Source organism: Buteo buteo, chromosome 26, assembly GCF_964188355.1.
Source record: "Buteo buteo chromosome 26, bButBut1.hap1.1, whole genome shotgun sequence".
Classification (NCBI taxonomy): domain Eukaryota; kingdom Metazoa; phylum Chordata; class Aves; order Accipitriformes; family Accipitridae; genus Buteo; species Buteo buteo.
The window spans coordinates 4,050,215-4,076,179 of NC_134196.1; the positions used below are offsets into that span (position 1 = coordinate 4,050,215).

General features: G+C 37.6%; 1 protein-coding gene across 6 annotated transcripts in view; it reads right to left on the reverse strand.

Moving 5' to 3' along the window:
• VEZT (vezatin, adherens junctions transmembrane protein) overlaps positions 1 to 25,965 on the reverse strand; it is a 92,914-nt gene that overhangs the window by 55,474 nt on the left and 11,475 nt on the right. For 5 of the 6 annotated variants that reach the window (XM_075058002.1, XM_075058003.1, XM_075058004.1 and 2 more), the window contains exons 2-6: positions 23,795 to 23,929; positions 15,658 to 15,747; positions 13,013 to 13,188; positions 9,951 to 10,226; positions 4,688 to 4,837 (exon numbers count right to left, since the gene is read on the reverse strand). In XM_075058002.1, the coding sequence (XP_074914103.1) occupies positions 4,688 to 4,837; positions 9,951 to 10,226; positions 13,013 to 13,188; positions 15,658 to 15,747; positions 23,795 to 23,929 (827 nt within the window). The remainder of the gene's footprint in view (positions 1 to 4,687; positions 4,838 to 9,950; positions 10,227 to 13,012; positions 13,189 to 15,657; positions 15,748 to 23,794; positions 23,930 to 25,965) is intronic. The other variant, XM_075058001.1, reaches the window with a different exon arrangement.

Below are 25,965 nucleotides of genomic sequence, written 5' to 3' on the forward strand. Positions count from 1 at the left end.
AACTAGTAGTGACTGGTCTGCACAACATCCTGTATATACTTAACCCAAAATGCCCAATTTCTAATTTAAGCTTTCAGCCATTGCATCCTGCTATACCCTTATCTTCCAGGTTAAAATAGAAATACTCTTCTCTTTTCTCCCTTCTAACATTTTCTTCTATGATTTTGAGTGATGTACTCTTGTCAATATGAACAAATCAGAATAAGAACAGCATGAGAAAATGCTGAATTCTTTCTGCAGGAACCCAACTGTCCCTTCACATAAAATGTAAGGAATATGATGTTCCATCTCATTAAGTTACTTGTCCACCAAGTTTGATACAAACACCTGGTATAAGGCTAAAGTATAATTGTACATTTTTTCTATATTACATGGGAACAAATTTTAATTAGGACAGTATTTATTCTACTCAATGAAGGCAGCTTTCTAAAAGAGGGCACACTAGCCACAAGCAAATATTGCTAAACTTCTAGTTTTATTGAAGCAAGTAATGACTAACATATCAAGTTTATGCAATTTTTATTGCCATGAATAAAAATGTGAATTAAGATTTTTAATTATCTGTAACAGGTTCATCAGACAGATCTCCCTCTAACACATTTGAGATATACATTAACATAAAAGCATAATTTGCTGCAGGTATTTTGGTAGGAGAAATAATACTGATGGCTATAAAATCTACACTTAATGGATTAGCATAGATCAATATAACCCTTAACAATAAAGATGTTTTTACTAATTCATTTTTACTTATTCACTCATTTATGTCTACAATTAAAATTAATACTTAGATTAGCCAATTTTTAAGACTCAGCCCAACAGTTACCAGCTCAGCCCCTCAAATATATTTTCCTCCTTGCCTCTCTTGAAGTTATAACACAAAGCAAGTGGCTTAAGTTCAAAGCAGTTTCCCTTTGGCTTCCAACAGGATTAGTCTTACTGAGTCAAAGTATGAATTTGATACTTATCTCAGAAAGAATCAAATACATTAAAGTGTATGTTTAGCAACCTACTTAAGACTGCTAACAAAAAAATATCTCAACGCAGTGTAAAATAAAGCAACAAAAGGTTTTGCAGTTTGCATTTGTTGACAAAATGAGATACAAATCTGTAAATGTTTTTAAAATTAAACATTTTCTATTTTACTGTATAGTTTTAAAGGTCTGGGTTTAAAAGAATCTAAGTATGAAAATACACACTAGAATTTAGCTCAAACATATGTCTGTACAACATCATTCACTGAAACTACTTTTTCTGGGAAAAAATAACCCATTGAAATAGATTTTGCTTATTTCTGAACACTTTTTTGACTAAACATTACATACATGCAACCTGTCTTAGAAAACAGTTCCTGCAAGAGGCTGTTTGGCTGATTTTGTTAAGCACACATAATTTTCTCTACTTTGAAAATATGCATTTATCAGTCCTTATTAAGCCATAAATGAGCAAATTGATCTTGTTGCAAATTATCTTTGAAAGGGATATTCTGATATAGTAAGCTTGAGAAATAATTCAGCTACAGATATTTCTACTAAGTTCTGAATATATAAGTATATTTTAAATGAAAACTTAAAGTATACCTTTTACAATATTAGTAAATTTAATGCCATTTTCTACAATACTTTAACCATTATATCTAATAATAGACATGCCTCAGTTCAAGACATGGTTACCATAGCCTTAAGGCAACAATTATCTTCACTGCATTATAAACTTCCATCTCAGATTTCCAGGACTATTGTAAGAAACACAAGGATGAAGGAAAATAGGACATACTTCACATTATCATCCTTTTGTAGGCCTGTATACCACTCAGAAGGCCCAGTCACAGACTAGGACCTTATTTTGATAACTGGACATCACACAGAATGGATCTCTGGAGTCAAAGGCTCACCACTGTTGTTGAATGACAAGTATCATGCCCACACTGCAGTATCAACTGAATACCGTCAACCAAGGAAAGCAAATTGTAACATGGAATTTTATTTCCCGTTTATACTTGCACATAAATGTTTCCATGAAATGTACGCTCTGTCGTTCAAAGCAATGCCCGTCCTATGTATTTGCTCACACTCTTAAGAAATTAATACTTCCTTATTCTTTAAAGAGAAAAGAATGATCAGCCATCAGTTAAAATGGAACTAAGATTTGATCTTTAGTGTATCAGCTGGGAAGATTCAATTTTTGTTGCCCTTGAGACTAGGAGGTGTTTCACATATTAAATTTCTATTGAAAATTGTTCCAAGCAAAAATAATTCAGTTTTTCACTTGCCTAAATACAGAGATACATCTGCTCTGAAACAAAAATAGAAGGCAATATCCAGTAAAACAAAAAATGTTTATTTAAATAGTATTACGACTAACCAGGGAAAATAGGTTTGGGGGTTCTTTTATGTAATTTTGTAATATTAATCCAAATTTTAAATATTTGGAATCTTTCTCTAATAAAAACATTTTGTTTTGCTGTTGCCAGTGTAAATCACTAATAGTGCTCCTGGATTCATGTCTCTCACAATGCTCAGAAAAAGCAAATTTCAAATAGCAATAAGTTAATTCATACTCAAATAACCTAGAGGAGTTAAAGTCGAGAATATCTTCTGATTTTGTGCAAAGCAGAACTTACTAAAAAGAACTGTAAAAATCAGAATTAGGATCTCATTTCGAGACTTTGGATGGAAGTTCCTTTCCTTTAATTTATCAACATTCCTTTCCTTCAATTTATCACCTTACTCCTTTATTTAATCTCTCCAGTTCCTCTTTCTCCTTGCTGTAGGCCAGATTTGTGTTAGCAATTTGATGACGGACAAGGGCATTAAAGTTGTCACAAGTGGCAGCTGTGAATGCTTTCGACATGAAGGAATCTTTGCCCCCTCCAGCATAAGAGTACTATTTAAGTGCACAAGGCACTGGAATCTATCTGAAAGATGCTCCTTGCCATCAATACCCATGTAATAAACATAACATTTTCAGGCATTCATGATGCGCAGGGAAAAATTCAAAATAAGGCAACTTGGAACTACCTTAAAGCTGCTCTTAATTATCCTGGTGGGGAGGAGGGAACCTTTACTTACCCTCCTTACATTTAAATTCCTTACTTTCAGTTTTCATGCACTGCAGAATTGGCCCACCCTGCATCTCAGCGCACACACTGCCACTGTTTTTGCCACTACGTTCTACACAAATATAATGTTTCTCTTCCCATTTGTCAAGAACCTATCTATATACATGCAACTTCAATATATTTTTGGCCATTTATTTCTGCTGGCCCTTACTACTGTGATATCTGCATGATAATTTGATATAATGGAACTTCCATCTTAAAAATTTTTCAAAGACAGATATAAATGTCAAATTATCCAAAGTAACAAAACTTTCTTCTTTCCCATTCCTTAATTTAAAAGCCACTCCTTAAGTTTAGTAGTTACAAAACTAGTGGACAGTCTAATACACACCAGTATTCCTTGAATCTGTAACTTCCCCAGCCACACCTGTCATAACCACTGCTGGACTGACTTTCTTCATGCTGGAGGATATTTGGGAAGGCCATGTTATCTGATACTATTTTCAGATCTCTCTTCCCATGTTCTTATACGTGACTCTTGATTATTTCCAAGCTAGGTATCAGTTGCTCTTATCAATGTGTCTGAACCAGTCAGATTATTTTTTTTACATAGCAAATACACCTTATTCCTCAGAGCTAAGAGTGAAGTCTTGAGCCCAGAATGAGGATGCCTATCCCTACACAACTTACTATTTTGCAAAGAAATACTCGTTTCCTTCAAAGTGAATGTATGCACTTGTAGCTTTGTGTGTGCCTCTGTTCGTATACACACTGTCGCTCAATATATCCGTCCATTTGCCAGGCAAGATATATTAGTCAAATATTATGTTTCAGGAAGACAAAACAAGTAATTTGTCATGTCCAATTTCCAACACTCGCATCACCATCAGCTTTTGTTTCCCTGCACGTGTTTTTTCAGATCAGGAACATATCTGTTTTATTTTTTGCTATAAAACAGGGTGAAGACATTGTTATTTCCTATATAGTGCAGTAAGTACAGTAAACATAGAAAAAACCCTTGAAATGCTCATGCCATTGAAGAAAGTATACAATTCACTGAAGAAACACACAACACTTCACAAAATGGAATCTGAACAAAGTGTTCTGCTTTGATTCAGAGTAGAAACTCCTTGCTCTTAAATGTGCATTTTGGCTAATTAATGTAATCAGAGTTTCACCTAGTTTGTCTGAAACAGGAAATCAAGTTAGCTTTGAACATGGGGATGTCGAGTGAAAGGCCATATTGTTCAGAGAAGAGGGTATTTTGGTGCAAGGGAAAAAGATGGCTAAGAGGAATTATAAAACAAAATCCTGAAGGACTCTGAAACACATTATCAGTACTTACACGAAAGGCATGGGTGTCAGTAACTGGGACAATGTTTTCAGTGCACAGAATCTTACCTCACGCTGCATAGTGCACAAAAAGACAAAAACTTTAAAAATGTTCCAAACCAAGCATAAGCCCAAATTTAGTATGTTACCTTTTCTTTATCTTGTTTAGATATGCATGTTTCTGGATATACTAACTCTATGTATGTTTCTAGATGTACTAACTCTAAACATTGGCCCAATTACAAGTAGGTGACATGGAATATCTGAACTTGTGGGTTTTTACAAAAAGGATATTTTTTCAGCATGTATAGAGTAGCCAGTCTTGAAGCTCGAAAGTTGGCTCTGACAGATCGATAAACGGCTTTCCGGAGACCAATAAGATGTTGACTAGGATGCTGTCCAGCTTTATTAAATGGGCAAGCGGCACTGACCCTGTCAAGCAAACTTGAAAAGTAAAATGTGATACAACTGTACAGATGTCCTAAAGTATTTTTAAAAGACAGTACATCAGTTTTCTTATTCCATTAGTTAGAAAAATTTTTCAAACCACTCAGTAATGATGAGAGCAAAACAAGAGATCCGTCACAGCAATGATATATTTAATCAAAATTTCAGATAAGCAGCCAGGATTCCTCAGTAGACAGCCTGATTCTATTCTCATCTGAGCTATGGCAAAACTCCTGAGGACATCTGTTTTCTCCACAGTTTTCCAAAATGACACACTAAGGGTAGGCAGGTCATAACATTATCTCTGATAAAAAACTATAACAAGCCCACTGTAAGCTTTGGAAGTTTCAACACACAGATATTTAACATATACCTCTTTATATGCAAATTTGTTCTTTAAAAAATTTTTGCAGAAAAAATGTGCTACTACATATTGTTTTTCATGCAAAACACTATATTCTTTCACGCTTCTCCATGCAGAATCTTCTTTAGGTCAACAGAAATATTATTTGAGTGGTGACATAGATTTTATCATCATGCAGTGAATGACAGCTGTGTTTGTGGGAGTCTGACAGGTAAACACATGAAATGTAAGCAACTATACAAGCATATTTGAAAATGTATTTTGGTGTCCACGTATTCAGGTGAATATACCATTTAAAAGAAACTGTGCCACTTGCCTATTAGAGTATACTTCATAATGGCTTTAGAACTGTAAGAAATTGCCTCATCTGGAAATAAACTGAATTGTGAACTGAGTGAATGTTAAATATGTCTGTGTAACATTAAGCTGTAGAAAAGGAAAAAAAGATTAATAACCAGTTATATCTATTCATATACAGTCTGATGCCAAACCTATGACTGAGACACTGAAAATAGCCTAGGTGCACTCCACTTGCTCGGACCATTTTTACTAGAATCAACTCAGGAATGGGCATAGTGTGGGCAACAAGATGATGAATTTTGATGAATTGTTCGGGGACTGGAAGCCTGCTTCTGCTCTCACCCTTCCCAGGGCACAGTGAGGAGGTGATTTCATGTCCACAGTCACTTAAAAAGGAAAAGCATACAGGGTACTTGGCAAGACTGAGGTGGGTTGCTGCACTGGTAACTATTTCTGTAGCCCATCAGACTGAAGAGCTGACTAAGCCAGCAGATATGACCCTGCTGGAAAAACGTCAGTTCTACTGCATGTGCTTAGCTGGACCATGCTGCACATCGAGCAGGAAGGAGAATAGCTTAGTGCCTTCACTGTCAAATATGAAAAGCGACGCAGCCCACCCCGTGAACAAGGCTGGACCCATGTCAGTATGTTAAATATGATTAACACAAGGAGATTCATGCCAAATACTGCAGTATATTGAATACACTAGCCGAAATACCACATTAAAATATCTGTGTACCATATTAAATTATGTGAGTGATATTAAAATGGTTTATATCACATCTCATAAAGTACTTTAGAATCTGAATAAAATAAAACCAAACTGTGTTAATTTCAATTTCTGAATGTAAATTTAAAATGCTAGTCTTGCCATACGTTTCACTAGGGAACACAGCATGTAATGGAGTACATGCCAATCTCTAACGTTTCCCTAGATTTTGAAGGTAACAACTGGAGGTGTTTATGGATGAACTCTCACATCAGTTTGTAGACTCAAGCCCTGGGTGAATTGTCAGAAGGAGGCTCAAAGAAAAGGAGCAAAATTTTTCTACTGTAAAAAAGAGAAAGAGATCTATGTTCTGCTACAGCAATGTAAGCATTTCCAGCTCCTATACCTAACAAATATAGCACAACTCATGCACAGCACGTATCACCAGTATTCAGCAAAACAATTTGGTTTCCTTCTGGGAAGGTTTATTTCAGTGTTTTTTATAAAATAATTCTTCTTTATTCCAGTAATCTTAAATTAGTATAACTTGCTATAAATGTCTATGTGCCAGACGTGCCATATTCCTAATTTCCTAATATTCCATTTATCTTCTATATAGTTTAATTGGACTTATAAAATGTTAGCAGCTTGGTGTATCAGCCACAAATAGCAAGAAGAAAATAAGGTTAAGGGTGAATTTCCTCTTTCCTACTGCTCCAAACCCATTTTACTTGTAAAGAACAGTGACTTATTTCTCTCTTAATCTCACAAGCCAAATTTTAAATAGGCTTTCAACTTTTAACAAACTTGTACAGACAGATAAATAAAATCCTATTACTGCACTCCAACATGAAAGCAGCTATAAAGATGCTATATACACCAATATGTGCTCATAGAGCTTGATTCTAGTTTAAAATATACTAGAAAGGGAGCATTTTGGAGAAAAGCTAATTATCTGAGTGAAAGACAAGGAAATAACTACTTGCTGCTTATTGCTGCAGCCTTTCATTATGTATTCCTACAGTTTTCATTTTATAATGTGCAAGACAATGGACATGCTCTCATTACGCATCAGAAATTCCAGGCTGCAACCCGTGATCAGGCTTCATTTGCCTAATTGCAAATGAAGCAATTAGACAGAAATACTGCCATTCTGCCCGAGTAGAGCACTGCCCTTCCTTGGCTACACAATTTCTGTAATCCAGACTACCCTGGTGAGGTCTTGGCCATATCTGCATCACAGAGCTTGTACCATGCAGACATACCTGAAATGCCAACAGCAGCGTTAATCACTTCTGAAGACCATTCTGAAATCAGAATATCCAGTTGCCTTTGAGAGTAGCTAATATAAGAGAGGCCTGACAGGTTTTTAGTTCCTTTTCTAAGTGGCTGCTGTGGGGTTTTTTGGGTGGGAAAGGAATGAAGGCAAAATGATGTTTGGATTGGTTAAGCATATGGCAGTCACTGCCACACAGTAGTAAACCAGTAAACCAGCAGACAACTGACCAAAACCTCATCAAGAATAATTTAACATTTACAGAGATAGTCAAACATCAATTAAAAAGGGGCAAATAGGGTAGAATAAATCAAAGCCATAGATATTTCAAAGCATATGTAAAGTAACCTATGAGAACATAGCAATGGATGGTGCAATGGGGAGAAAAAACAGCAGTGGAATGCAAGGAACTTCAGGCCAAAACTATAGACCTGGGCTTGCCATATCAGACTTTAGCTAAGTACAGCTAGTCAAAATCTGAACTCAGTACTATTTAAATGTCAGCTTCAGTATCTTTCCATTCACAACATGGTTAATGCACAGTCCAAACTATGCTGAGCTACCAGCATATTAAAACAGCAGCGTACATATCATTGAACTGTGCTACCAGGTGCTGTGCTACCTGGTTGAAATCCCATTCCTTCTAGGATGTAAAATGACACAAGAAGATACTAATTAACTTTTCAGATGCAACCATTTCTATTGCCATGTGACTCTTTCTGAACAAGCATTAGGACTTCAACAAGGTTACTACAGGAGAACATACTAAACTTTGCTCTGCTAAGGTTTATTGCAGCAAAATTCTGGAAGAAAAAAGGCGTAGCGGTAGCTAGGTTTTTGGATCATACATGAAGCACTATCTCAAGCAAAGAATTTAATGGTTGGAATTTCAAGCATGTCTTGCATATGTGGATGCAGAAGAAGACACTCTGGAGTTAGAACTTCCTCCAGGCTAAACCAAACCAAAACCCATACAGCACTGACTTCTTCATACTGGACAACTGTTCCAATGAGGATGCTGGCACAGTCAGACTTCTCCCACTCCATCCATACTCCAAAGTCTTTTGAAAAGCTTGCCAAAGTTTTAAGTAAAGAGACTATTAGATCAACCATCAGCTTAAAGACCAGTCTGTTTTTTGTTAACTGTTATCTAAGATATGTAGTAAAAGAACAAGCACAAGCAATTTAGACATTGACCACAAGTTCGTTTGCTTAAACTTAGAAAAAATCTAAATGTTTTTCTCATCTGTAATTTGGACAAGCCCTAACAATAATTTCTTCTAAGAACCCGTTTGCAAAGATAAGACTGCCTATTGCTTAACTATATGCTTCTTCAGCAAAAAATCAAACCAAAACAAAACACATAGCTAGGCAGACTGAAGACATGCTTATGCATTCCAAAGGGAGAATGAAACATTTCTTCAATGAAGCATACTGAAGGTATCTTAAGCTAGAAAATTAATTCAAAATGTTAAGTCTACAGTTTCAAGCTTGCATGTAAAGACATGTGCCTCAGCACAGAATAGTTGGTGTGGCATGAACAAACAATTTCTTGGTGCACACCAGGAAATTTTTTATTGTTTTTAGAAAGAAGTCAACTGGATTTTAGCTGTTGGCGTTTCCAACCTCCTTTAACCTTAAGTCTAACTGGCACAGGTATATATCTAGCCATAGGCTGTTACAAGGAAAAGCATACATGGCAATGAGAGTGCACAGAAGCGGGCCTGTTGGCTTTGGGATCATTATGTACACTGAACATGTTCTAATGTCCTTTCACATAGCAAATAAGCAAAAGTTACCAAATAGCTACAAGAGCTAAATAACCAGGAACACTTTCACATCCCTTAAGTGGACGAGTGGCAAATTCAGCACTAAATAATTTAAGAATCTAAACATCTCAACAATTGTATGCAAGAAAAAAGAGTAATGTAAACTTTTTTTGAGGTGGGAGATGACCTTTGATGGTCTTTGCTGATTGCTGTGTTCTCATTACTTCAGACTGTTATTTGTTAAATAAAAATAGGAAGGTTTTCATGTCATCTTGTTTTCTAAACATGAATGTTTACTTGCAGGTCAGTTTATTTACATAGATTTGGTAATATAAGATACAAAAAACCCTCAAACAAACAACCCTCCAAATGACTCTCCAAAACAGTTAACTAAATTGTTTCAAAATCCGTTTCTTCATGTATTTCATTGCTAGCAGAGCAGGAGATTTCAAAGGCGTAGGAGTTTTGTGAGACTTGATTCTCCTTCAGGATGCAGGGTTTTAATACTGAGTTGTTAGAATTCATACTTTTAGTATGAATGGTAATTATACTATTTTATGTAAATTAAAAGCTTTAGGTATTATGTTTTTCAGTAATTCCACTTGTTATGGGAGACAGTGTAACAAGACAATTTTAGAAGACATCTGGCTTGGATGGATCTGTGTATTAAATAAAGTGAAATATAGACTCACAGGGTAAATCCTCTGGAAATTACTTCAGTCTCTTGAATGAGTCGTAGAGCTTTCCTCACGAGATTAGTAAAAGCTCGGCTATTCGCCACTGTTTCTTCCAGCTGGATACAGTATTTTCGCAGGGACATTTGCAGCTTGGCTGTCCTCCATGTGCCCCACACTCGAAAGACTGCATAGACAAGCAGAACTAGTCCCCACAGCAGCCACAATGATTCCTTCCACCATGAAGGAAGCATAAGCAGTGCACTTACAAAGGCAAGAAACAGCGAGACATCCCTGCAAACAGAGAAAGTATCATCAACCACAGATTCCTGAGGTCAAACAAGTGGGAAAATCATGAAGCTTTTGGCTACATTTTGGGATTATGACATTTTATTACAGGGCTTTTATGTAGGTCCTGAAGGGAGCTGTAAACACCAAAAACTACTCCTAGTGGCAGATTTAGATATACATGTACATGATATTACTTGGTCAGTATATGTTAAGGGAACATTTCTCCGGCTTTTTTATGGCACCGGTAGAAGAATAATATACCACTTTGAAAGGTCAGTTTCTCTTATACATATGACTTAAAAAAAAAAAAAATAGAAAAAGAAAAAAGCTGACTACTCAGCACTATAAGCCAGGGTGGGTAGGAACTGGAATATCTGTACTTCCAGGTTCAAGAGTACAGTAGGGAAGGGCATGTTTCTTTTGGTAACAAAACCCTCAAGTAATGCCAGCTTTATTTTTTCCAGAGTCTGACTCATTTAACTTGGACACCAACACACCACTAGTTTTTAACACATTTTTATGAAGATGGCTTGAATAATCATTTTAAATAATTTGGCAGCTTTTGAAAATCCTTAAAGAACAGAGTTACTAGTATCTCAGTTCAATTATTTCTCAAGGACATTTTAAAAACTTCATAAAGCTGTTATTTTCAACTAGAAAAATTCAACAAAAATAAGTAACTGCTAGAAAATACACTGTGTTTCATATATAGTATTACAGTTGCAGTTTTGTAAAATTATGACAGTCTTCACAGAGATGGATGGGATGTGGGCTTCAGGGTCCATAACAGCTTTTTCAGAATTTTTGGAAAGTAAAGTATTCACTTTCTTCACCCCTTAAAGCTGCGTTTCCTGTATTTAGTTTTGGAAGTATATACAAGGAATATTTTCCCATTTCTAAAATAAGACACGATCTCTGGGTTTCTATTTTCTGGACAGTTTTGTGGTCATATTTCAACAAGCTATACAAGCGTTAACTCTTCAGGACTACTGATAGGTTTCAGTAAAGGTCCAGGGTTAAAATATTCCAGATGTGTAATTAAATTTAAAAAGGACAGACACACAGGCTATAACTTCCTTGGTACATTAAAAAAAAAATAAAAATCACACACACACAAAAAATTAATAACAACAAGGAAAGACTGGAAGGGATTTAAGAGCTCACTTTGTCCATTTTCAGTTTCAGGTTAATCCAGATCATCACAGATGGACTGAAGAAGAAAATGGGAGACTCCACAACCCACCCAGGTAGCTATTCCAACTCGTAAGTATCCTTAGAGTTCAAAAGATTTCCCCTAAGTCCAATCTTAATCCTTGGCAAATGAATCACATCATTTTTCCTCACATCTTTCCCTTTTCTGAACAGAATAAACGACGACTGATCACCACCTTCTTATTAACTACCTTCTACACATCGTAACACTGTTCCATCCCACCTCAATTTTCTCCATTTCGGCCAAATAATCCTAGCACACGCTAATGTTTTCAAAAGATTACATTTTCTAAACTCATTATTCTTCTTGTTCTGTTCTGGACTGTCTCTAAATTACCTATGCCTTTCCAGGAGCGGCATCCAAAACCAGATGCTGTAGTCTAACACAAGGCTTAGGGAAACAGACAGAAAAGTAAACCCCCATGTCCTGCATATAACAAGGACACCAGGATGAGATCTGCCATTTTTTGAATAATTTGCTGATGCATTCAATTTATGCTCTGCAATGATGTGCAGATCCTTTTCTGAAGTAGTACTCCCTACCCAATTATTCACCACTTCATGTTTGTTAATTTGATTTTTCCTTCCCAAGTGTATCATTAGACTTTTGTCTTTATTGACTTTTCTGTTGATTTCAAGGTATTTCTCCAGGCTACTTTTGAACTCCATTCTGCCAAAACACTTACAAACTTGATGTCATCTGTAAGCTGAGCAATATTTACAAATTTTCTAAGTGTACTTTATCACCTGAATAATTAAAGAAACAATGAATAGTGCTAGGACCAGGACAAACCACTGGAAAAATCTGGTTCAAAAGTTCTCTTGTTTGACAGAGAGCATCAACAATGACATATTACAAATTAAACAGTTGGGGTTTTTAACCTGCTATGGCTTTATAATAATTTTATCTACTTTCCTAACATATGTATGAAAACATAGCACTGGGCTGTGCAATTAGATATTTTTATCTACTGACTCCTGTCCATTTCTGAGCAAGTCACTCTATCAGAACACCCACCATCCTTGTTATTTTTCAAATACAGGTGGTAGTTGTTCAGACACTGCTGCAGCTAGCTCCTTCAGTATTCTAGGGTGAATTTCACGAGCCTCTGCTGACCTGAATGCATCTTACTTAAATATTCCTTAGTCTGTTCGTCTGGTACTCTACATCTGAAAATTAACTGCACCCCCCCCCGCCCCAAAACATATTTTTATGAAGGCTACAGCAAAGAAAACACTTCAATTCAGCCTTCACATTTATCAAAATCACCATTGTAGAGCTTTAGAAATGAATGAATTAATCAACTATGTTAGTTCTTCCTTACAGCATATATTAGGCTTTGGAAGTATCGCATTCATGTTCATGTAGCTATCTCAGATTAAAACTCACGCTTTCAGTAAAACACCCAAGGGAAAAAACACGCTTATATAAAAATCTGGGGACTAGTGGACCAAAGACTCAAAGACCTGAGAAAAAAAAGTAGTTAGTTTATTTTTGTATTTTATATTAAGAACACACAATATATTTTTTGCTTGTTTCTCAGTGAATATAGTGGTAGATATTCTCTGTACAATACCAAATATTAGGAGTTGCTAGGGAGCGTAGCGTTGGAAGCTGTCCGTTTTCCTGTTGCTTACACTGCCCTGCAGACAGGATACTGGGGTCAAGGAACTCAATCAGTTCCACATCCTCCTGCAGCAGAACTTCCTGTTGCAGGATGGTACGAAGCGTGTCAAATCGAAATCCAACATCCTTACCACAAACGGGCAGCAGAAAAAACAGGCATTAGTAAAGAATATGCAAATTCTTAAAATTAAGTTAGCAGAACAAGGAAAACACCCAGACACTCTACACTTTGCTAACAATCTGTTCCCAAAGACTACAGGAATGTTTCAGATATATCACAAGTAGCTACTTCATTTTTATTAAACTTGCTTAACTTTAAAAACTAACATACTACCTAACAGTTCAGACTTGCAGGATGCATTGCACTGACTTTGTGATCTGACCTAGATAGTAACAATACCTGGAAACATGCCACAGATTATGCCAATGTATTTGCGTAAGAATCAGAGAGGTACTATATCTATTAGAAGATCATTAATAAAATAGCAAACACTTTGGGGTTTTTTAATGTCATGACATAATTTACATCATTAACAAACAAAAAAAAAATTAGAAAGAGACAGATATTACAAATTAGCCATCAAAAAGTCACGTGTGGATGCTAAATAACAGTAGGGTCAATGCACTGGACTCAAGCCCCAAGCCAAGGCAGTGAAGTCCTCTCCTGCAGGATGCTGTGCCTTTCTTTCCCAACAGAACTTGATCCAAACATGGAACAGCATGGGACTCTGAAGCCCTCACTTGCTAAACTCCAGGCAAACTTCAGGGAGTTACTTACTTGTGGATTTGATGCCATGATAAGCATTTCCTATTTTTCCCCCTACAATGATATCTCTTCAAGACAAATACACAGCTCTTGAAGACAAATATATCCATCAGAGAAGCCCCCATAAATTTTAATTTGGATACTGCACCAATTACAAACCACTTCAAATCAAGAATGTCATAACAAAACCCAACAAACACTGAACACGTGCATCTGCATCTAGCTAGATTACAGGAGGTAAAGAATACTTCTGAAAACCCTCTAATAGAAGCTGTTAACAGAAGTATGACATTTCACAGTACAAAATCTGTTCAGTTCTGCTACTGACAGAATTAGATTCTTTATGAAACCATAAGATAGCTAGGCAAAAGTTTAATTCCATACATTTATGTCACTTGAGATAACTTGCATTCTACTTTTAATGGAAAACATTTGTTTCAGGACTGTGTGCAAGAGGAAACTCTGCCCTCCTCCAATGCATCCTGTGTCATTTCAGTACTCTACTGTAGCATGCAGCAGGAGAAACATGTTTTCCATATTCTTTGGTTGTGTCTCCATCTCAAGAAAGTAAGGCTAAAAAAAGCTGTTAATACCTTTGATTCATAGGGGAAGAGGGAGGAAGAAAAAAGAACCAAAGATCACTACTGAGAGGTTTCAGAGGAAATTTTGTCCTCTTGAGATAAGGGAGAAGAGATAGCAGTTGGACTCAGCAGAACTCTGAGAAATGGAAACCCCTAACATCTCACATTGCTCGATGCTTTTTTTTTAAGCTATGTTTGAAGACGTCATCCCTACATCATAGTAGGAAAAAAATACATCAAAATTCTAACTTCTAAATTCTGGAAGAGTTTGCATAATGTGACATTTGCAAGACAGACTAGGAACCTGAAGCAGCCGGGTGCAAGTTAAAGCAGATCTCTGACAAGCCCAGGCTAGAGACTGAACTGGCTAGAAAGTGGCACTGCAGAGAACAAATATAAAGGCAGCATAAAACTATTTTTAACTATCTGGGCTCAAACTATCACCCTTCAGGTCTACCCCACATAGGCTGACTTGGGCCCTAAAAGTTCCTGCAGGCTCCAGGAGTGGGAGAATACAACTTCTGGTGAGGCAGATGGACACCCAACCTGCTTTTGAACTGCTGACATGAGAGCACATCAGTAGGCAGAGAATTGTTCTTGCCTCTCCTTACAGCCAGACTGCTACACAGATGTGATCTGCTCTTAATGTGTAACATGGTTCTGACGCATTATAATGGAGGTACCTTAATCTGCTTCGCTTTTCCCAAATGCAGAAGCACTGCGGAGAGCAGTGAAGAAACAAATAGGCCAGGTTGGGTCCAGGGGTAGTACAGCTGCATTTGTGCTATGCCTGAGCTAACAAGCTGAAACAGAGGGTGAAGCAACACTCAGATGAAGCTCTAGAGCCTTCTGTCTTGAGCTGTGTCTGCAAGGCGCCAGGCTGCAACATATGGACTTTCTCAGTCAGCACTTCCACACTGCCTTCCACCTCCAGCTACACTGGAGGTTAACTCCTTTCAGCTTTCAAGAGTTTCTTTAATTTCTCACACATTTTATTTTAATTTCTTTTCCACATTTTGAACATCTTCAACCTGGCTACTGATATTGTTCCGGTTCTTGGGTGCCCAATTTGCCTGGCACAGTCACTCTGAAAACCAGAATCAATATTACCTGAAGAATAAGTAAAACTCTTAGAACCAAAACCAACAATACAGACCAAAGATGGTGCTCAGAGGATGAGGTACAAAGGAGAGAAAGACTTGTGGATTAGGAAAGGAAATGGGGGAAAAAAAACCAGTCATCACTTACCAGTCGGTGAAGTATGTCATCGTCTTTCTTATACTGTGGAAAAGGAAACCAACTTCTAAAGAACTCAACTAGTTTTGACAGGATGCCTTGCTGAAGGGAAAAGAAATTACTCCAATTAAAAAAAACACCAAAGCCAGAAACAAATAAATAACAACAGACAATTCCTTTATTTCTGCATTTCTTGTTAACTCAGACCCAAGTACCTGTAAGGAAGTTTCGCTTACTGTGTCTGGCCTAACTTCAGAGTACTCTAAGGGAACATCTGCTTCCCGTCAGTTTGACTGTACACAAGAGTGTGAAATAAAGCTTTCAGTAACCCCACCTATTTGGAGCATAATGGATTGTTATGTTGTACTGTTAAAAATAACTATAGATAGAATTAGTTTGATCTCAAGTTGGCAGCTACTGCATCAATATGAAAGACTTTCTCCTTCCTTGAGGATAAAAAAAGCAGTGAAGTTAAATGGCTGACAGGGACTGAAGAAAAATAAAAGACCAGGAAAGGAACAACCTCTCCTTGGCAGACCACCACAGCTTGAGGACAAGGCTCAGGAGAAGTTGTCGACAGGGACAGAGTGACTGTAAGAAAAGGAACTGTCCCAGAAACTCCCTGTCCCAACCAGCGCGTGCTATCAGGTACTTCATCTCCATGCTGCTTCCCATCCAACCTAAATCCACACTTTCATCACAGCTGTAAACGTAACTTCAAACGCCACTAATTAGAGGCACTCCCTCTCAGTCATCACACATTTTACTTATGTATCTTCCTAAAATATGATACATGGAAGATTATAATTAAATAGATACATGATTTTGCTTCACTCTGCACCCATTCAATGAAAAAAAAAAAAATGGAGTTTTTGACACACACTGTATATCTACTTTCCTCAGACTGAACTGACAGGAAGTATTTCTCAAAATATTTACTTACATATTTCATGAATTCTGAGGCCCTACCTCTTAATCTTCAGAGTGCTGACACATAATACAATCAAACGAGGTGTATGCCAAAAAAAAATTGTGGAGCACTTACATTTTGTGGTGTACTGTTTCAAAATAAAAAAAAAACCCAAACATTATAATAGCTTAATGTATAAACGGTGTCTGCATTAAAGCAGCTTCTGTATCTCCCTCTTGTTTTTTTTTTTTCTTTCCTTTTTCCCCCCTTGTTTTTCTTCCTTTCCTTTTTCCCCTCTTGTTTTTTTTTTTTTCCTTTTTTTCCCCCAACTATAAGGTGCGACATAGAAGAGTAAAACGAAGTAACAGGAGCTTGGAGCTTTGCGGTGAGCCCTGTGATCAGCCTGACGGCCCTCTGAAAGGCGATGTGACACAAGTTTGATGCAGCAAGCCAGGGCAGAACAGCTTTGAGTAACATCAGAAATTGTTACCCTAAAGCCCTTATGCTTCAACAATTTTTGAAATAACTAACTTTGGCATCCATTTAGGTAGCCTAACTCAAGTTTTTCTTTACGTATGTCTCATCTTTCTGTGTACAGTTAGAATTGCAAACCTATACCAGAAGGAAGTGTTTTTAGGTCAGTGGAGAGACAAACCAATAATAGGGGTTTCATAATGATAGCTCTTTCCAATACACAGACATCATCATGGCTTACTAGGAGGAGCTATCCCAGTAACCCACACTTCTTATACTAAGGAATAAATCCAAGGGATTGTATTTTGATGTTGCTCAAGGGCACTGACATAAGTTGGAAGAGAAGAGTGTCACAAACTGCAGCACTAGATTATCTTCCAAGTTTCTTGTAAAGTGATGCAAAATAAAACAAAATTTTCCGATTACAATCTGTAGAAAATTGAGATTAAATAAACAAAGGCTCTTGCTCTGCATTTGAGTTGTAGACTGATAGTTCATTCAGAAGTGCTTTCCTCCATACTCTGAAAGCAGAGTACAGAATGAATTGTCCAATTTAAAATTATGCCTCTCGGAGCCTACCAGTTTCAACTCCTTAGCCTTTATAAGCCTTTGGGTTTTTATCATGAACATTTAAACCTACACTAAAGATAATTTTAAACTGCTACCAGCTGACTAGACTGTGGAATTACTGAAAAAAACACCATACTATTGTGCTACATAAGTAATCTGTTGGTTTATTTTCAGTGTTTTAATTTAAAAATAAAAAATCTGAGCTTGCATAAACACTCAACAGGCATGTCAGTGCTTGAAAACACAAAACAAGACAACCCACTGTCTTGGGCTGTGACCCAGTAGACTACAGTAACGCATTAAATTATTCAGATCCTTGGAATAGTGTCTCACAGTTTGCATTCCCATTGGGAGTGCTACTGACAAGTAAAACAACTTTCATCAACACACAAGTCAGGTCATGTTGCCAATGCTTCTGGAGTACTCTTCTTACAACTTTAGAACACCACTCAGTCAAACTCTCTGTAAACTGAATAACAAAGATGTATAACTCCTAACATTTAAAAAAAATGTTGCATAGGACATGCACATTTTAGGTACATTCATTTGTATCCTAAATAAATTCTAAAGACTATTTCTCTTTTGTACAGGATGAACCTGAAATGGCAAACCAGCAGGTATCTAAAATATCATAATTCACATTTGCACCTTTCAATTCTGTGCACTTCAGAAAGAAGATAATGCTACATATTAAATAAATTCCAGCTACCCAGAGCTAGCATGAAGTGGGTGGAAGCCCTAGACAAAGGCAAAGAACTGGTCCTTCTGCCTTTCCACATCAGGTCACCTGCACAGCTACTGAGGGCTAGCCCCAACACAACCCTCAGCAGCTGCCTCCAGCACCAGCCCTGTTCTAGTGATGAAATATGTCCTGGTTCTGGCTGGGATAGAGTTAATTTTCTTCTTTGTAGCTGGTACAGTGTGTTTTGGATTTAGTGTGAGAATAATGTTGATAACACACTGATGTGTTAGTTGTTGCTAAGTAGTGCTTATCCTAAGTTAAGGATTTTTCAGTTTCCCATGCTTTGCCAGCAAGCAGGTGTACAAGAAGCTGGAAGGGAGCACAGCCAGGACAGCTGACCCGAGCCAGCCAAAGGGATATTCCATACCACAGAACGTCATGCTCAGTGTATAAACTGGGGGGAGTTGGCCAGGAGGGACGGATTGCTCCTTGGGCATTGGTCAGCAGGTGGTGAGCAATTGCATTGTGCATCACTTGTATTTTCTTGGGTTTTATTTACCTCTCTCTCTCTCTTTTTTTTTTTTTTGTTATATTCCTTTTCATTACAATTATTATTATTATTTTTATTAGTATAATTGTTGTTATTATTATATTTTATTATTAAATTATAGATATTATTAAAATATAATATTATTATATTTTATTTTACTTTAGTTATTAAACCATTCTTATCTCAACCCATGAGTTTTACTTCTTTTTTTCGATTCTCCTCCCCACCCCACCGGGAGAGGGAAGGAGTGAGCAAACAGCTGCATGGTGCTTAGTTGCTGGCTGGGGTTAAACCACAACAAAATATTATCACATCTAAGATGGGATAAGGTGTGACAGTATAATCAATTTAAACATTCAGGTATACACAGCAGTCTAGGAAAATGACTGAGAAAGGAAAAATGTAAATGGAAAGAAATACATTCCTTAAAGATCAAGCAGAATTACCCAAATGGGATTTAATTCCAGAAAACAGGTCTAGGAGCTCTTGCAAACAGTGCTTTTGAGTATCAAGTGATCATGAGACCAGAACTTTAGCTGTAACTTTCTCCAGAGATTGGTACAGCCAGGAACACTGCACCTATAATTACCATGCTAAATCACATCTCCATACTCCCTCAGATGGGAGCTTGGTATTTCATCTGCCTTCAGCACACAACCTTGAAGCACCTTTACAGCTTTTCAGCTCCATGTTCACTAAGACCATGTTCTGATTAAAAAAAGACACCAAAACCACACACACAGAGAACTATCTCAGATGTGCTTCAAATTCAACTGATGCCTCTGCCTTTCGTTAAGCCTGAACCATACGATCTGCTTGGCAGGACAGCAAGACACAACAGTGATGTTTGTATCAGTCAGTAGGAACCTCTTTTTTTTCCACATTTGTTTTTTCAGTCCCTGAAGATCCCAAACTAGATCTTTGCCTTGCCAAAATCTTGCTACATGTCAACAGATTGTATCTGCACAGGGTTCCTAGTTGACTGAATACAAGAGGAGTAAACAATCTCAACTCAATACTGCAGCTTTTCTATTTTTATTTTAATAAAGTGTTTAAGGCATTTGTAAACTTGCTTTTCAGAACAGAAGGGAAACGATACACACATACTAGGCATCACTGAGCATGGAACATCATCTACTCCCTGTGATCATATTTTGCATTACACTAAGCCCCAACTAAGATAATTTTCTATTAGGACTGTGAGTAGGTACATATTCAGAACTCAGAAACCATTTGTTTCCCAGACATTTTATAATTTCAGTAGACTAGGCCAGTGAAGGCTGAGAGAAGGGAAGTGATAACAGTTTCATGTAAAAATGAGGAAATGATTGGATGGGAACGTAAATGATTTGCCTGTATGTCATAAAAAAGTTGCAACAGAACCTCAGATCCTCCTAAATCCAGCCTACTTCTTTAAATGTGTGGCCAGCTGCCTCTCCCTCATTCGCTTTCCTTTTGAGACACCCTACCAAAGCGACACAGAAATCATATGACAACAACAGACTTTCTGATATCAGATTACAAAAGAAAAGTGTTAACGTTCCCAAACTGGTACTAGAACAGCAGCAGGAAGAACCTATGGCATTTTACCACTAGAAATTACACACAGGTAATTTCTTCCTTGTTTCCACTACGTGTCCTTGTCTAGACAGAGATGAGACAATGCGAATGACATCCTAGTATTTGTAAGAAATGGACAGCCCATTTTCACACGCCCACTCCCTTCAAGTTGCAAGGCAAACTGTGACGAATTACTTCTACATCTGACATGAAACTGGAGGACTTGCTCCCAACGCAATAAATTAAGTGTAAAATGCTTGAGGGGAAGTGAGAGGGAAAAAGCAGAATACTCAAGGCTTTTAAAAGCAGTATATCTTAATACTTTTGAGGTTCTTCACCCCACAGCACTTTTGTATTAAATTCAGTGGAAATGATACACATTAACATAGCATCATACTGCTTTACTGACTTCCACCAAAGTAATTACGCAAAATAAAATAATCCAGCTAACAAGCGATAGTCCATGCATTACTTTGTAGTAATGAACAGATAGTAGGCCAATGAAATATGTCACCCTAATCTTCAATTAACAGTAGTTTAATTAAAGTCTTCCTGCACTAAGCCAGAACAGGTATCTTCAATGTAAATGTACCACAAAACTGCCAATAGCTTTAAAGGGAAAACATATTTTCAGGTGGTTTCTTGAGAGTTATGGTGCGTACCAACTGACAATTCTGAAAAGTAAGGGTAGTGGACCTAATATTTCCATGAATACTTTTAAAGATAGTTTAAATTAAAGTATAAAAAATTGTGAGTTAAACCCTGAATTAAATTCAGCCCTGCTTTTTGACCACTGATAGAAGCAATCATTATTGCAAATGCAATAGCTATCCACATCAACAGTAACCAGAAATCAATTTCTTCAATAAATTTAAAATCCTACATTAGAGAAACCAGCCAAGGAAGCATGGAGACACTGTAAGAACCACTACTCCTCCTCCCCTCAGTTAATCTGTTTCTTGGGGTCAGAAATCTTCAGCACACGAGACTGGATTTCTGTATCAAAGCTCCTTTGTAATTTTTTCCTACATGATTGCTGAACTCTTTGAAAAGCTGTAAACTCTACAAGAACATGGCTGAACAGTACTAAACTTAGGGATTCTTAATATAGTATGATTATTTTTTACAGGCTCTGTTTAATCCATGTGCTGGGCACACAGTGGTACTTAGTGGTCCGCTCAATGGATATGCATCCTGCATCTTATCTACCTGGTCATCTTTGATCAGAAAGTGGGGCATGAGAGAAGGGAGACATGGCACATTTCCATAGGACTACAAGTCTTACAAACTGGGGATCAAGGCTGTGAAGCAAAGCGCACAGTGCACCTGCCCAACAGGTAAACTCAAACTATGGCCAATCTACCCATGAAGATAGACTCCAGCAGGACTGAAGACCAAAGCAAAATGTTTCATGTTTTATTATCCTGTCTTTTCAAATGGACTCCTGAGTGTGTGAGGAAGCTTATATAGCCTATACAGAGAGTGGTTGAAATGAATATCACTATATGAAAGTATGACCCATCAACACTTCTCTGAATAATGCTAGATGAATAAGCTTCACACTGCAGCTTCTAAATTTCCACTTCAAAGACTGTGCATGCCAGTCCTTGCAAGTACACCATACCATTGCAAGCATTTCAAAAACCACAAATATTTCCCCCAGATAAGAAAAAAACTGACGCATGTTATCCACATCAATTCATACACTTCCACTACCCCACATAAGATCCTACACAGAGCAGAATAGATTAAAAATCCCACAAGAAAAAAATACTTCTGACCTAAAATAGAGGAGGAACAAGAGGGATGCGTACAAAACCGAAAAAATATTGTTGAAATAAAGCCTAACTAACTGTGACTATTACTTGGCTAATTCCTTGAAGCATCTGAGAACTGAGTAGCGGATACATGTCAAGATGGCATTATTTGAGAAAAGATCCTTAGAAAAGCATCAGGTCTCCTCATTTGCCATACGATCCTCCACCCACCAAAACCTGCAGGGAGACCTTCTGGAGATCTCAGGGCTACTCATATCATATTGCCTGTGTTTGGGAAAAATAGGATGCTCTCCCCAGTTCACTGCCAGCTAATTGGGAGGGTGGAACATTGTGGAGCAGGGAAGCAGCAGAGGTTACAAACAAGAGGAAAGGGGTTGTGAACATCTGATTTGAAGATGACCGAAGAGGTATAAAGCAGGAATGAATAACAGGAAAACAGAGCTCTAGTGAGTGGTTAAAACCCACAGCAGGCAAGAATCAGATGACCTAAGGTGCACAAGGTTGGAAGCTACTGTAGATGGTGGGGAGAGAGGAGAAAGAAATGGTAATTCTTCAGAGGCAACGCATCAACCCATGAATGCTTGGTTTGGGTCCTTACCTGTGAGGTGCTGCCCACCTCAGCCTGCAATGGCCAGGACAGAGAAGTCTGCATGGAGGCCTCTTTTTCTCCTGGCTTAGCACATAGCTGGAGCATGTCCACTGAAAATTGAACTCTCCACTGTGGAAGTGAAAGAGGTAGGCTCTGAAAGCCTCTGAAAGAGGCATGCTCCATCTAGGTGCTATGGAAAAGACAGGCCAGCTACTGAATTTTCAATATACTTGCTGCAAAGAGATTCCTACTTTAGCTGCCTCAAAAGAGGAATTTCCTCACCCACGCTACAGCTCCTCATCTGAGTCACATTGCCTGTACACTACCAATAACAATAAAATACCATTTATTTTTAATAAGGAAAACAAAAAATGTGTAGGCCATAGTAGGTGTTAAATGGCCAAATTCTCAAGCATAATTTTAATACCAAAATGTTTTAAAAAAACACACAAGCCTTTACTTAGAATGATAGAGATAGAAGAAGTCTGAGCTAATCAGCTGATGACCCTTGTCAGCTGTTACAGCTAGAAAATTGCCATATCCTAACCACAGTTCTACTATCTCATTCAGATTGGTTACTGTATTTATACTTCCCAGAAATCCTCTTTCTTAATATGTTTTGTCACAGTGTAAGCAATATTTAGCAGCTGAATGCCTGAGAAGGGCTAGGAACTATAAATATTTTGTTCCAGAAAATCACAGGTTTTATTCCCAGAATGTCATGCTAAGCTAACATAATAATATCCAGTACATAAGATAACTTACAACACTCAAAAAATTCATTATCAAAGTCTCTTGCTTCCCCAGCTTACATAAGTGCAAAGAAACACTCCAAACTATACTGGCAAACGTGTTCCCAAACACATTTGCAGACAAGATATGAAAACTGGTTGGGGTTTCTATTTGGTTTTTTTCTTTCTTTTTTTTTTTAAATACAGTAAGAGATTCATCTTTACCCCTCTGATGTTTGCCTATTTGTGAAGTAATGCAGTTCTCTTTCGAGAAGATAAATACTCAGGAACAGGAGAGCACTCACTTTCTGGGCAGCATGCACAGTCCGCTCTTTTTGGCTTTCCACTGCTGCACATTGCTCTGCCTTCCGTGACACAGATGAACATACTTCAAAATCTGTGTGTCCCAAATCCTGCAGATATTGGTAGAGTGGGGAATTCTGAAAGAGAGTTAAAAAAGAAAAATGAGAAAAAAAAAATGTTAAAAATAATTCCCTGTTTCCCACAGAACACGACTGAATACAGCAAGCACACAACCAGCAAAGAATGGATTGAGAGCAGCCTTGCAGAGAAGAACTTTGGGATAGCAGTGGATGAAAAATTGGACATGATCCAGAAATGTGCGCTTGCAGCTCAGAAAGCCAATCATACCCTGGGCTGCATCACAAGAAACATGGCCAGCAGGTCGAGGGAGGTGATTCTGCCCCTCCGCTCTGCTCTGGTGAGACCCCACCTGCAGTACTGCGTCCAGATCTGGGGTCCCAAGCACAACCAAGACATGGACCTGTCAAAGCAGGTCCAGAGGAGGGCCACAAAAATGATCTGAAAGGGCTGAAACACCTCCCCTACGAGGAAAGGCTGAGGGAGTTGCGGTTGTTCAACCTAGAGAAGAGAAGGCTCCAAGAGGACCTTATTGCAGCCTCTCAGTAATTAAAGGGGGCTTACAAGAAAGATGGAGACAGACTTTTTATCAAGGCCTGTAGTGACAGGACAAGGGGTAACAGCTTTAAACTGAAAGAGGGTAGATTTAGATTAGATATAAGGAAGAATTTTTTTACAGTGAGGGTGGTGAGGCACTGGAACAGGTTGCCCAGAGAAGTTGTGGCTGCCCCATCCCTGGCAGTGTTCAAGGCCAGGTTGGATGGGGCTTTGAGCAACCTGGTCTAGTGGAAGGTGCCCCTGCCCACGGCAGCGGGGTTTGACTAGGGTTGGAAGGTCCCTTCCACCCAAGCCATTCTGTGATTCTATGCAACAGGAAGAAAACCAACACAATTAATAGCAAAGAAGCCAAAATTTTGCTTTAAATATCTCCCTTAGGTTTCATCCTGACCATAATGAAAGAAGCTGCAAGACAGTCAATGTACAAAACAATGTCATGAGAAATAAGCATGTAAGCAATCAACTTTTCCCACAGCAACATTTTTTCTTGGTTACCTGATAGAGTTCCTTAGCTTATAAATCACATGGTTTCAATAAAAAAATTATGCTATTTGGCAATATATTTTAAAATATTATTGTGTGACTCCAGAACACTTAATGACACTGTTTTCCTAAAGTTTATAAAAATTGAACAGAGTATACTTTGAACCACTTCTACTGAGACAAACTTTAAAACTAGAGCACTTTTCAAACTTCAGAAAATGAAGCCTCAGTGTAACCTGATTAGGTACCTACAGACTGTTTTACAGAAATGGAAAAACATATTAGAAAAAGGCTTCTGCTCTCTCCGAGGATGGTACTAGCACTTCTGGCAAAGGTATTAAAAAAAACCCACAAACAACTAACTTTTTTAAGCTGCTGGCAAAACTACTAATTTACAAAAAGTCCTTAAGAAAACTTCTTAGAGAAAGTATGGGATCCTGATCACCACAGATTGGGTTTTTACATGTTTAGATATTTATGTATATAGACTTCTGCAATTTCTTGTTGTCAACTGCAGCAGATATCTAGATTTATTTAACTCTTATTTTTGTTTACCACCACATATATGGCAGTATCTAGGATAGACTTGATGGAAAGGATATTTATGCTAACTCCAGTTCTACTCAGAACATGTAAAGAGCCTTTGTTTTTAAGAAAACCTCTCAGCAATTAGTCTTAAATAGCCTAGTTTAGTTAGAGATTCATTCTGACTTCTGAAAAATTTTATCAACATCCCACACGAGTATTCAAACACAAGCAAATTGTATGGGAAGAACACAAACCACTTTAAGCATTATAACATACTATCAATGAGATAAAAATATTGTAAATAAAAAGTCAAAACTTTACAGTAAATGATGCACAGTTGTGGAGGTCTGCAGAAACAACCACCAACAGAACATCTACTACAAATTGTTACATTAACTATCATTAACTTGCTGGTGCAAGTTGTGAAGGCGGACCATCTGCTATGACCTTGTACCAACATGGCCAAATCTCAAATGACTGCTTGCCATACAATAAAACTTAGAACCAATCATTCATACTAGCTGAA